The sequence below is a fragment of the Dendrobates tinctorius genome, unplaced genomic scaffold (genome assembly GCF_039654945.1).
Source record: "Dendrobates tinctorius isolate UK_male_01 unplaced genomic scaffold, ASM3965494v1 ptg000120l, whole genome shotgun sequence".
NCBI classification, from domain to species: Eukaryota; Metazoa; Chordata; class Amphibia; order Anura; family Dendrobatidae; genus Dendrobates; species Dendrobates tinctorius.
In genome coordinates this window covers 32,266,153-32,280,516 of record NW_027361788.1, presented here as the reverse complement: position 1 = coordinate 32,280,516, position 14,364 = coordinate 32,266,153, and the positions used below count along the sequence as shown (strand labels likewise).

At 45.1% G+C, this 14,364-nt stretch overlaps 1 protein-coding gene across 7 annotated transcripts in view; it reads right to left on the bottom strand.

Moving 5' to 3' along the window:
- The window catches only part of NACC2 (NACC family member 2), a 232,831-nt gene that overhangs the window by 13,842 nt on the left and 204,625 nt on the right, over positions 1-14,364 (bottom strand). For all 7 annotated transcript variants that reach the window (XM_073541051.1, XM_073541052.1, XM_073541050.1 and 4 more), the window contains one exon: positions 6,424-6,597. In XM_073541051.1, the coding sequence (XP_073397152.1) occupies positions 6,424-6,597 (174 nt within the window). The remainder of the gene's footprint in view (positions 1-6,423; positions 6,598-14,364) is intronic.

Here is a 14,364-nt window from a genome sequence, read left to right as displayed (position 1 = left end):
TACACGCCGCTCAGGGCATCTCTATCTGGAACTGAACTGGTTAACCCCATCATCATGTGAAACTAAGGATGAAAATGATAATTTCTCACTCCATTAAGGGAAAGAAAAAAAAAACGTAGAAAAAAAAAACAGGGATGCTTCTCTGCAATGAAGAGGCCGATGTTAAACCTTTTTATAAATCACAGCCCCCCGATAAATCGATGGAATCAGAAAGCCAGCGAGGAGCTCCGGCGAGCGCTCTCCGCCTCCTCCCATCCTCGGCTCTAGTCTTCTTTACCTTGAATGAACTCCCACACGCAGACCGGCAGCTCGGAGATCTGCGGGTATTGATTCTAATTATATACTGCTGACTGCAGAGGAGCGGAACTCCAGCCCCTCTAGTCAAGTCAATATGCACAGTGCCAGATCGGGAGGGGGCCGCAGCCGACACAGGCAGCTTCACCCTGCGCTATAGGCGGGCAACACAGATGCCTGATCGGCATTCCTGAGCACGGGAAGGTGGCACGGACAAAACACAGTTATTACCCTTTTATATGTGGAACTTGAGGCCTACGTAGAGTCACCTGACCAACATGGACTGCCGAGCCAAGGACCCCGGCATCACATGTATATAGCGGGCAGTGGGTTTACTTATCTACCATGCCAGCCGGACCCCTATACAACTCACTACATCCTAGAATCAGACGCATACAAAATATTACACAGAATACTTATCTATAAATCTATAAATATGGACACACTGTACACATAAAACCATACTACGGGCAGCACGGTGGCTCAGTGGTTAGCACTGCAGCCTTGCAGCGCTGGAGTCCTGGGTTTGAATCCCACCAAGGACAACATCTGCAAGGAGTTTATATGTTCTCCCCGTGTTTGCGTGGGTTTCCTCCCACATTCCAAAGACATACTGTTAGGGAATTTAGATTGTGAGCCCCATCGGGGTCAGCGATGATAGTGTGTGCAAAGTTGCAAACTGTGTAAAGCGCTGTTATATAAAAATAAAAAGATACACACTATACAACAAAATACACTGTATACACACAGTCATACAGTGCACACATAAAAACATACACACTATACACATACATTGAACACATATGGGTCGCCCTCCCAGGGCTGGCGGGGTACTCGGTACTTGGCCCGATGAGCTTCAATGGGAGATGTCACGGTAGCTGGGACCCGGCCCGTGGCCCTGGGCGCCCATTGTAACAAAGGGGAATGTTCGGTGTGCTTATGTTGATTGGTGTTCGGCAATGAAGATGTTAAGCCGACGCTGCAGACAGATCCTCTGGGACAGATGCAAGGATGTTATAGCCCTCCACAGGCAGGGCTGTAGTCCCAGGGCAGTGTAGGTGAAGTGACACGTAGATGGTGCAGTGTCAGGCGCGGGGGGACATAGCAGTGCAGAGTAGGTTGACGCAGGAATAAGTGGAGGACACCAGGGCATGTAATTCCAAAGCTTTACTCACAGTCTGTTGCGGTACAAGGGCCCGTGTCCTCCGGGTCAGGAGCTCAGCCAACTTCCAGGCAAGATGAAGTCTTCCTTGCCAACATGTGCCTTTTCTGAACGTCTCCCTCTTAGCGCCTAAAGTACTCACAGTACTGAGTTACACTGGAGTTCCTCCTGTCAGATGTTCCTATGAACTCTACTTGTACGGCAGACAGCTGTAGCCTGCATCGGGGACTCCTTACTAACTAGTCCCGGCTCACTCACGATGCTGTTGTGCCCCCAAGTCTGGTGTGGGAATAAAGTGGTGACAACTTCTATTTTTCCGGTGTCTGCTGCAGGACCATTAGTATCCATACAACCTCGGGGACCGGACTCCGGCCTTGCGCTGTGAACTTGGGAAGGGTTCTCCTCTAACCCTAGTCCTTATTTCCCTTCTTCTCCTCACGTTCCGTACAAATCCTTTCCTTCTTATGGAGAGAGTCAGGCTTTCTATCAATGTCCCTTTCCTGTGCCAGCGGACCCAGGTCACTGAGATCGGCTGCAGCACTTCCTTCCCTCCATCCCACTCAGGGGATCTTCTCTCCTCCTCTGACTCTGTCAGACTGACTAAATCCTAAACTCTTCCCACTCTTTTGGTGCAAACTAAACTCCACCCGCCTCCCAGCACGCTTCGTGTTCCAAGCAGGGAGCCACCAAAGGTGCTTTGCTACACTACTGTGTTGTGTGGGATGCAGGTGTTGGAGTGTGGTCAGGTGTCTCCACCTTACCTGGATGGTGGGGTACCACACCTCAGGAGGAGGTGCAGTACCTCTGTGGCGACTGAACCCTCAGGGGCGCCACACATACACACTATACCGCTACACTGTATACATAAACAATCATAGAGTGTACACATACACTGTACACAAAAACATACACACTATACACAAACTGCACACAGACACTGATCACATAACACTATACCGCTACACTGTATACATAAACAATCACACAGAGTACACATATACAAACATACATACACACTGTGCACATATACACACACTGTACACATGTAAAAACATACACTGTACACATATAAAAACATACACATATACGGCACACAAACACACCGTACCACTATATTATATACATACACACAATCATACAGTTTATATATGTATACACTTACTATACATACTGTATACATATACACCACATAGATATGTATGTGTATGCGGTGTGTATAGTTTGAGTGTATGTGTACAGTGTGTGTTAAGGTACTGTCACACTTAGAGATGTACCAGCGATCCCGACCAGCGATATGACGCGGTCAGGATCGCTGGTGCATCGCTAAGTGGTCGCTAGTGAGCTGCCACACAGGCAGATCTCACTAGCGACATCGCTGGGGATGGGGGTCGCTACTTACCTGTCAGACCAGGCGATCCTGCGTCCTCCCGCCCGCATCCACGCGTCGCTCGTCTTCACAGCAGGAAGTGCCGCAGGAAGCTGACGACGAGAAACAGTCCTGGACGATCTCGCGCGATCAGCGATAACCAGCGGGGGAGTCGGTCGGAGGTAAGTATCACACACAGAGATATCGCTAGCAATATCGCTATAACGTCACTAGTTATAGCGATATTGCTAGCGATATCTCTTAGTGTGACTGGCCCTTAAGAGTTAAGTGAAAGAGTTGCAGTACCCTAGTTCAGTGACCAGATCAGCAGTCCGTGGCCGTTGGACTAGAGTCCTGCAAACCTCCTTATTCCTGCCGTCATCCCCAGCACCTATTCCAATGAGTACAATTAGTAGATTCAACCTGATGACACAGTTGCAGCGTAACACATGATGTGACACCTGACCTACTAATCGGAAGAGGCAGCGGGGATGTCGGCAGGTAGACGGGAGATTGGCAGGGCCCTGGTCTGATCGCCACTAAAGTCCTAAATCTTTTTGCTCAACTTAACTATATACAATTAAATATACAAAAACGGGAGAGGAAAGCACAGGCTGTGCATTTCTGTGAAGCCTAGGGTGACTAGGTGATCAAAAAAGCACTCCATGAATGGTAATTACAGCTGCTTTAAACTAGCTACACCAACAAGAGTACTTATCTCTTCAATCCCAAACCAATGCAGTGCAAATGGTGAGCCACCAGTGCTTGTGGGTCATCGGTGCCAGATCAGTGGGGGCCTAAAATAGTCTGTACCGTTTTATTCTTTTGGCATCTTATAATACTTGCACCCCTTTTTTGTCTCCTCGAGGGTTTTCTGCAGTCCTATGTAAAGCCACAGAGGCATGCAGAGTGGGCAGGGATTCTTTTTTGGACCACTAAAAATCATTACCTTCTCTCCAGTAAGGAACAACAAATTAATGGGGTCCAATAGCATCACACCTGTTGGAGTTTGTGCACGGTATTGCAGCTCCACTTCCTTCCTTTTAAAGGGAATCTGTCACCCATTTTTAGCCCTATGAGCTGCTGCCATCACCATCAGGGGCTTATCTACACCACTCTGTAATGCTGTAGATAAGCCCCCGAAGTAACCTGAAAGAGAAGAAAACACGTTATATTATACTCACGCGGGGGGGCGGTGGGTGTTGCGATCCGGTGCCACTCATCTTCTAGCAATGATGTCCTCCTTCTTACTTCTGCTGCGGCTCCTGCGCAGGCGTACTTTATCTACCCTGTTGAGGGCAGAGTAAAGTACTGCAGTGCGCAGGCACTGGGAAAGGTCAGAGAGGTCCGGCGCTCCTGCGCACTTTACTCTGCCCTCAACAGGGCAGATAAAGTACGCCTGCGCAGGAACGCAGCATGAAGCAAGGAGGAGGATGTCATCTCTAGAAGATGGGAGGCGCCGGACCAGACCGCGACACCCATCGGCCCGGACCGTCTCTGGGTGAGTATAATCTCGTTTTTCTTATCTTTCAGGTTACATCGGGGGGCTTATCTACAGCATTACAGAATGCTGTAGATAAGACTCTGATGCGGTGGCTGCATCTTATAGGCCAAAAATGGGGTGACAGGACCCCTTTAAAGGAGCAGTGCTGCAATAGTAGACATAAATCATGGACTTTGGGAGAAAAAATACTTTTCTTCTTAACTTTGCACCACCCCTTTAAGGGAATAAAGGCATCCCAGAAAGGCACTTTAGAGATTAATGCGACGGGTTCGGAAAGCAAAAAAAAAGTTGGCATCTTCGAGAAAAGTGAGGAAGGGGAAGGGGGGTTATAAAGCCCCTAACACCTGCCAATGGTGATATTAATGCAGGGGAGAGGAAATAAAACAGGCGCTACATGTATTATGAGCCGGAGATATTAATCTGCCTTCCGCAGATTGAAAAATGCAAATTGTCGCCATCCACAGGTGTGCCGAGACACGATTTACAGTTGTGCCTCACTGTGAAAATAACCCGTGTCACATTTAATAGCGGCACATAAAATGTAAACTGCAACAAAATGAATATTCTAGCGGCATAACGAGTGTTGGTATTCTGTATGCTAACAACCATTTACAGTGCCCGCGCCATTGTGCTGTGTGGGGAAATTGATTTTGTTGGAAATGTACACAGCACTTTGGATGGCAGGCTTGTTTAGAGGATGTGACGGTTTAGGAGAGGCCACTTAGAAAGGATAAACCTAAAGTCTGGATGCGGAGCGTCCCCAGATAATGTCTGCATGCAGAGGCGTCTGCCAAGACCACCCATGGTCTCTGTTAGGAACAAGTCCTCTCTACTTGCAGATACCTGGTACAAGCTGTACCCGGCATAGATGGCATCTGGCACAGACACAATACACTTCAGATCTTATGTATATTCATGTCGCTGACTCTACGAGGGACTGTCAGGTCGCCTGAGGCATCTGCTCTAGGTTCTGGTTTACTCTGTCCAACCCCACCGACATCCTCCATCCACCGAAGATGGATTTGCGCTCTAGTGGAAGGCTAATTGCTAGCTAAAATATTTGTCTGTCTGAAGAGACAATTTGGTGCTGAAACGCGTGGCCACTCAATGGACTTCCACAATTTATCCAAGTAGGACTACAAACCCATGCCATGGCCAGTAAGCCTCTAAACGTTTTGTTAGTTGCCATCGATTAATAAAATCTGAGTGGTCACTGATAAGCATTTTTCCAAGGTCCTTGGAAAACCCACTCTTCTTGGTTGTTTTGTACAAGGTCTGGAATGACTCTTAAATATCAAAACATGGCCTTATCCATCAAGAATTCCAATAATGGAAGGTTGCACATGAAGAGGCACCGACTAAGATTATGGAGATATTGTACATGATCTTCCAAGAGAGAAATTAGTCCAACTGGCATGAGTGTATTTTTGTCTCCGATGCAATTGGCATTCCAACTAGTGGGAGAAAAGGGCTCTGTGTGGTACCATCAGAATCATTCGGGGGTCATATATGTTTGAAGCCCAAGGAGAATTATGGAGATGTCTATAGGTGAATACTTTAAATGCTAGGTATAACCCTCAATTTCTATGGCCACCTTATCTAATTAAACTTCAAATTAATTATAGAAAACGACTTAATTCCCTGAAGAAATTGGTAAAATATGGATTATTTGTAAGTCATAATATTATCACAGTGATGTCACCAAATTAGGAAGCTACTAGTTAAGAATCAAAAGCCATCAAAGAAATAAAATGTTACTAGCAGCTTCAGGTAGCTTTTTATGTAGGGCCTTCTAGGTGGAAAGTTAGGCAGACCCTCTATCATATAGTTATCACCCTTTTAACCAATGTCCAGTTGCCTACCCTCCAGCCCACACTGGAGACCCACCCAAACCCCTCTTCACTCTGTCCAGGTTTTGTCAGGAAATGAAATCTTTTTTTTTTTAAACTTAATAATCTAATACAGCACGAAAATAAGAGAAAAAAAGCCCCAAACACAGAAGAGCATCAGTGAGAACGGTCATTTCCGTTCAGATCAATATTGAGACGAGTCAGTCTCCATTCGTTGCGGATTGCGTGAGTAGCAGAGGAGTGTTACCTGCAACTAGTTCCAACTTTTCTCCGGGGTCTCCCTCCGAGTAGAGCTTAGGGTGGCAACGGTATCCAATCTGACTTATTAAGCTGGCAGGAAGTGCCACCAAGTCTCGGCGGATTAGGACGCAGGAACGATTCTCCATCGAGGCTTGGATCTGATCCGCTTTCTCCTGTCCCACTGATTGGAAAAGAAGAATTGCTGATGAGGAAAATATCAAAGTCATAGGCTGCAATTTTCAGTTTCATCAGAAGTTTTCATTTATCACAACAATAATTACTATTATTACTATTAATTATTCAATGCCATCATATTTAGCCAGGGTCAGACTGACCATATGGGCATTAGGACAATGCCCAACAGACCATGGCCATTGGAGCAAACATTATAGCTAGTCACCTACAACAATCCCTAGTTGGGTATGCCTGACAATGATGAGCGCTGATCATGCCACAGAGACTAACATGTTTTTTAAAATGTGACTCTGTGGCTCCACGCTTTTGAAAGTATGTGTGACACCAAGTCTTATCCTTTAATGGTAGGGAAGGCAGGGACCACTCTTAGTCCAAACTTTCCTTAAACAGTCCAAATCAAAGTGGACACAGTCTACATAATGTGCCAACACCGATAAATGCAATACATTAATATCCAAAAAGACTTTGGACTGCTGGAATCTTGCATCTTTAACTAGTTATCTATAATGTCCACCTCCACTCATCTCACCAAGAATCAAGACATATTGCAGCTGGGCCAACACTAATCACACAAAATGAGCTAACAAGTCACTAAATCCCACAAGATCAACACAATCATCTCCCTGCAGTTGGAATGAAGGTCTAAAAGGAAGGAGAACAAAAAGCTAATCAGAAAATGGGTGTGGTATGAGATCATATAGAATCCTGACTAGCCATAAATGTGAGTGGATGAGATCTGGATCAGATTGTGTGCGGCACTATCATTAGATTAACACAACCTAAATGAGCCAAGGCTCTTTCAGTCTGGTCTTGTAACAGTTACTCTTCATAGTAATCACACCACATTAGTGGGCAAGTCACCACATAAGCTACCAAGCCACTACCTCCCGCAAGATCAATTCACTCACCTCCTGCTGTAGGAATGAAGGCCTAAAAGGAGTGAGAACAAAAAAACAATAGTCCATGTTAGGCGATCTCATTCTTCTTCACCAAGCCTGACTAGCCATATATGTGAATGGATGAGATCCGGTTAAGGTTGTGTTCAGCACAATCCTTAGAATAATGTAATCCAAGTGTGCCATGGCTTCAGCGCTCTTGCTTTGCGATTACAGGACAAGACTTCTAGAGCCATGGCACACTTGGGTTGCATTAATCTAAAGAGTGTGCCGCACACTCTTTCATCTGAATGTTATCTACTAACATATATGGCCAGACAGGCCACCCCATGCCCAGTGAAAAAGAATGAGATCGCCTAACATGGACTATCATTTTTTGATAGTGTTTTGTTCTCGTCCCTTTTAGGGCTTCATTCCAGCCGCAGCAAATCAGTATGTTGATCTTGTGGGAGGCAGTGACTTGGTAAATAGTGTGGTGCAAATACTGTGACGAGTAACAACTACAGGACATAAGTGGGCAAGTCAATGCATCCCACAAGATCAACACACTCATCTTTTGATGTTGGAATTTGCCGAAAACAAAAATCTTTAAAAAAATGATGGAATCAAAGTTATGACATTCTTATTTTTCTACTCTGATTATGGTGTTTGATTTTATTCCAAGTCAGTCTATGTATATGTGTGAGTGGATAGGATGTGGCTGTTCATCCTGGTCTTATTACACAGTGGGGGTGGTAGAAGACGTCTATGAGTTTTCATTGATGATTAGGTGATGCAGGGCCGGCGTCAGCACCCAGCGTACCCGGGCAAGTGCCGGGGCCCTGGCGAGACGGGGGGGGGGGGCTCACTCGGCACCTGAACAAGTTTTTTTTTATTTATAAGTCTAGGGTCGGTCCCCCCGCTCTCCGCCCTCCGTAAAACATCATACTGACCACTATGTTTTTTTTCCTGTGAGCGCGCGGTCCACATGTTACCACTCATTAAAGTCATGAATATGGACGCCACTCCTCTCCCATAGGCGTGGCGCCCATATTCATGACCTTAATAAGCGGTACCACGTGACCGCGCGCTCTGACAGGAAAAAGTTACCGGCGCCTGGACTCAAGTGAACGGCGATGAGAATGAGAGCGGTGGTGGGCTGGGGGGAGATTGTGAGTGGGGGAGGGGTAGAATGAGCCCAGCCCCCGGGGGAGATGAGAGTGAGCGGGGGAGGAAATGAGCCCAGCGGCGGAGAAGAGAGTGAGGGGGGAAATGAGCCCAGCGGGGGAGAGCTGGGTGGGGGAATGAGCCCAGGGGGAGATGATAATGAGCTGGGGGGGAAATGAGCCCAGTGGGAGAGATGAGAGTGAGGGGGGGGATGAGCCCAGTGGGAGAGATGAGCCCATTATTCTCTATGGCGCATTATATGGGGCCCATTATCCAGTACGGAGCATTATATGGAGCCCATTATCCTGTTTGGAGAATTATATGGGGCCCATTATCCAGTATGGAGCATTATATGGGGCCCATTATCCTGTATGAAGCATTATATGGGGCCCATTATTCTGTATCAAGCAATATTTGGGGCTCATTATATTGTATGTGAGCATTATATGAGGCCCATTATTCTGTATGAAGCAATATTTGGGGCTCATTATTCTGTATGGAGCAATATATGGGCTCATTATTCTGTATGAGGCAATATTTGGGGCTCATTCTGTATGAAGCATTAGATGAGGCTCATTATTCTGTATGAAGCAATATGTGATACCCAATAAACTGTATGGAAGACTATGTGATGCCCAGAATACTGTATGGCGTTCTATACTGTCCGGTCTTAAATGAAAACTTTTGAATCCCCACTAGGGCACGCATTGTGCTCTGCGAGGATTTGCTGGTTTCTGAGCCATTGTAGAATTTACAATAGATATCACTCATGTAATGTAAGAAGTAAGTGATATCTTTGGCATTGTATTATACCTATATTTCTTTGCCGTATCTGTGCATCATGAATTGTGGTACGTGTTAAAGGGGCCCATTGAGACACTTTCGCCAGGGGCCCACAAAAACTTGGAGCCGGCCCTGAGGTGATGTATTCAAGTTCCTTTAGTCCCCCCATCCCACTCATTAAGTTTTACTCTAGGGTGCTATATGATGCCACTAGAATCAAGAGGTGGTAATTAGAGGGAAAGCCGCCAATTCTTTCCTCCACAGGCCCCATAGCAACAGCATGGCACATCTCCATTGCAAACACCCTAATTGTCCAAGCGAAAAACCAAGATACGTGAAGGTCATAGCGCAAAAGCTCTGGTTACTTCCCAACCCAGAAATCTAATACGTCCATAACAAACCACCAGACTCGAAATAAAAATTATATCAGCGGGTCAGCAACGATGGGGAAATTATTACAGGTCACATGAATTTATACATATGCAATAAAGGCAAATAATAGTGCAGAACTGGGTGTGAAGAGCCCCCGGGGTCACAGTGCCGAGAACATGCTGAGGGCATCATTCATCACCATAAAGACCATGAAAGGAACACGCCAGTAGCCAGGCAGTGCACACTATGAGTGGAATACTAACACCGCCACTAACAATGACACTTTCTTCTGCAAGCCTTACATAAAAGACACAACTCATGTATCCCTCAACCACTCTTATTGTTTATTTTGCATAATATATAGAGCGTAAGCTCTTCAGTCTTGGTAATGTGCATTCTGCTTGGTACATATAAAATTAATTCGATCTTCAGTGGCCCTAAGGTAATAAATGATTTTACAAAGAAAGAGCCCATTAAGCAGCTCCTCACTAGTAATGTATTTCCAGTTTTACAGTATTCTGACCACTAGGTGGAGCTCACTATACTTTAAAATGAGCAATACTTTCCTTTTAAAGTGACCCGTCCCTTCTCATAAATATGTAATTATGTTTAGCTGGTGTCAATGCCACTGTTCTCCTGAACCCGGCGTTGTTTTTCTTTTGTTCCTGAGCCTCTCTGTTCCTGAGATATGACCCCTCTTCCCTGTGTATATAAATCTAGTCTTGATAGACAACTGGGTGTTGTTCTCATTAAGACGCCCACAGAGAAAAGATCAGGAACACACCCAGTTGTATACATAGATGAGGTTTACATGCTGGGAAGAAGGGACCATATCTCAGGAACAGAGAGGCACAGGATCAAAAGAAAAGCAACACCAGATTCAGGAGAAGAGTGACGTTTACACCAGGTAAAAAGAATTACATATTTATGGCAAGCGACAGGTCTCCTTTAAAGGTTTTTTTTTTGTAAATTAATTCTAAGGCGGAGTTCACACAAGCGTAAAATTACGGTTATTACAAGATATACTCCAACTATTTGTAGGCTGAAGTAATCATAATAGACACAAACAAATCAGGTACTCGGCTGTTTGGGAAAGAATGTGGTCATTTATTTATTTTTTTACTACTCATTGTGTGGATTGCTTCCCTCATATCTAGCTCTAAATTTCAAAACCCAGCGACATCTTAGGTCACTGACATTCTACATAGGGGTCCTACTGTAAAAAGTTGGCTCTCAATTTAATCTGATAAATTGAAGCTCGTGGGCCCGAATGAAAAATCTTCAACATGGCCCTCAACTATTACAGGATTTTAATGTGCCCAAACTAACCTTTTGGGCCCCATAAACCCCAGGGTCCAAGTGTGACTGCAACCCCTGCACCCAACTCTTGTACCAATGCTCACAGAACAGGACTGGACCCCTCTCTAAGGGTCCTATTAAAGCTATGTAGTCTCCCTTTAAGAATGGGATTACTGAAAATGTTCTTCTGCACACAAAATGCTTCTAAGTATTTTGGCGCTAGGTCCACTTTAATACTAGGTGGCTGCCCTTGAGGCCGGGTATTTATGGGCTAGGCACCCCTGCCAATGTTTGCACATATTATACACACATAAACCATTCCAAAGTAAGCACGGGTGATGGTAAAGATTGAGCGGGCCGCGGCATCATAGTCTATGAGATGTGTTGTTGTACAAAGTGCCATGGTCTACATCAACAAACATCAATTGCATCGGAGAGGGCTGTCACACACGAGACAGTACAAAGGAAATCTATTCCAGGAGGCAGACCGTATCCTCCACAGACAAGACCATAAATGATGGTGGAACCCAAGTGAAAGATGTGGAGTCGCCCATGATATGGGCAACACTTATGTTTTGTCTCAATATTTGTATCCAGAAAATCTTGTAGTCCAGCTTTGCATATTGTATTTAAAGAAGTTGTCTATAAATTACACTTATTTACCAAATAAAGAAATGACTGCTTAGGCCTCTTTCACACATCCGTCTGTCACCATCAGTCAAAATCCGCCGTTTTGCTAAAAAAAACGGATCCGCCATTTTTCTTGGCGGATCCGTTTTTTTCCCATTGAGTTGCATTACCGGCGGATGTTGACGGATGGTCATCCGTTGGATCCGTTTTTATACGGATCCGCCAAAATTTTGGCGTCCGCCGACTTGCCCGGACGGACAATGAAACGTTTTTTTTGCCAGCCGTATCCGCATTTTACAGTGCGCATGCCCGGAGGAATTGAGTCAGCCGGAAATTTAACCCTAAACTCGGTTCTGGCGGCTGAAAAATCAATCTCTCTCTCTTTCCTTTAAATTTCTGCCTTATCCGGATCCGTCAAAATGACGGTCCGGTGACACCCGTTTGTTTCAATCCGTCACGTTTTCCGCCATTTTGGCGGATTTCAACTGAGATAAAAAACGGATGTGTGAAACAGGCCTTAGACGACAATCGTTGCGGAAAACAGGAAAACCAAAGGTCCCATGTGTGAATAAAGGGATATAGGGATGGTGTGTAGAAGCGACCACGATCTCTTATAGAAAATGAATGGAGCAATGGTCGCACATGCTCATTGCCACTCCTTTCATACAGGGGATCTTGGGCCCCCGGTTCTTATTATTGCTGAGGGTTTAAGCCCGATCTCTCAATTGGGAGAGAGAGTTAAAAAACAAGCAAGCCAGAGCAAACAAGAATGAGAGCGAAAGAAAATGAGAAAGAGATAGAAAGAAAGCAAAAGTAAGTGAGAAAGAAAGCCAAAGCGAGTGAGAAAGAAAGCCAAAGTGAGCAAGCCAGAGAGAGAAAGAAAGCCAAAGTGAGTGAGAAAGAGAGAGAAAGAAAGCAAAAGTAAGTGAGAAAGAAAGTCAAAGTGCGCAAGAGAGAGAGAGAGAAAGAAAGCCAAAGTTAGTGAGAAAGAAAGCCCAAGTGAGCCAGAAAGAGAGAGAAAGCAAGCCAAAGTGAGTGAGAAAGAGAGGGAAAGAAAGCCAAAGTGAGTGAGAAAGAAAGCCAAAGTGAGAAAGAGAGAGGAATCCAAAGTAAGCAAGAGAGAGAAAGAAAGCCAAAGTGAGTGAGAAAGAGAAAGAACGCCAAAGTGAGCGAGAAAGAACGCTAAAATGAACGAGAGAGAGAAGCCAAAGTGAGTGAGAAAGAGAGGGAAAGAAAGCCAAAGTGAGTGAGAAAGAAAGCCAAAGTGAGAAAGAGAGAGGAATCCAAAGTAAGCAAGAGAGAGAAAGAAAGCCAAAGTGAGTGAGAAAGAGAGAGAAAGACAAAGTGAGCGAGAAAGAGAGAGAAAGAACGCCAAAGTGAGCGAGAAAGAACGCTAAAATGAACGAGAGAGAGAAGCCAAAGTGAGTGAGAAAGAGAGAGGAAGAAAGCCAAAGTGAGTGAGAAAGAAAGAGAAAGCCAAAGGTAGCGAGAAAGAGAGAAAAAAAGGCAAAGTGAGAGAGAAAGCCAAAGTTAGCGATAAAGAGGGAGGAAGAAAGCCAAAGTGAGTGAGAAAGAGAGAAAGCCAAAGTGAGTGACAAAGAGAGAGATAGCCAAAGTGAGCGAGAAAGAGAGGAAGAAAGCCAAAGTGAGTGAGAAAGAAAGCCAAAGTGAGTGAGAAAGAGAGAAAGAAAGCCAAAGTGAGCTAGAAAGAAAGCTAAAGTGAGTGAGAAAGAGAGAGAAAGCCAAAGTGAGTGAGAAAGAGAGAGAAAGCCAAAGTGAGAAAGCCAAAGTGAGTGAGAAAGAGAGAGAAAGAAAGCCAAAGTGAGTAAGAAAGAGAGAGAAAGAAAGCCAAAGTGAGTGAGAAAGAGAAAGAAAGCCAAAGTGAGCGAGAAAGAGAGAGAAAGCCAAAGTGAGCGAGAAAGAGAGAGAAAGCCAAAGTGAGCAAGAAAGAGAGAGGAAGAAAGTCAAAGTGAGTGAGAAAGAAATCTAATGTGAGCGAGAAAGAAAGCTAAAATGAGCGAGAAAGAGAGAGAAAGACAGCTAAAGTGAGCAAGAAAGAGAAAGAAAGCCAAAGTGAATGAGAAAGAGAGAGAAAGCTAAAGTGAGCGAGAAAGAAAGCCAAAGTGAACGAGAGAGAGAAAGTAAGCCAAAGTGTTATGAATGAGTCACCGGAGGAGGAAAAAACAAAAATGCAAGCTAAGTCCAGAAAACCGGAGAGGTTGGTAGCTAGCGGATTGCAGACCCCTGATCCTATTCACAACAACTAACAGTAGCCGTGGAGCTTTCCTACCTGTAGTCCTAGACGCCTCTTCACAGCCGGAGAACTAAATAAGCCTAAAGAAAGAAAGGGGAAATCTAAACTGCCCCAGAGCAGACCCCAAAGCAATAGACAGCCCCCAACATGTATTGTCGGTGAAAACAGATGAAAACACAAACACAGACAGAAAGACAGGCAGAGCAAACGATGGGGCCCAACTAACTAGATAGGAAAGGACAGAAAAGATGCTGGCTGCAATCCACAAAAACCCTACCAAAAATGTCCCAACATGTCCGATAGGAAAAACGGCCCTGAAGTCACTAGACTTCAAAATCCCTATATCAGCACTCTGATATATTCTGAAGACAGA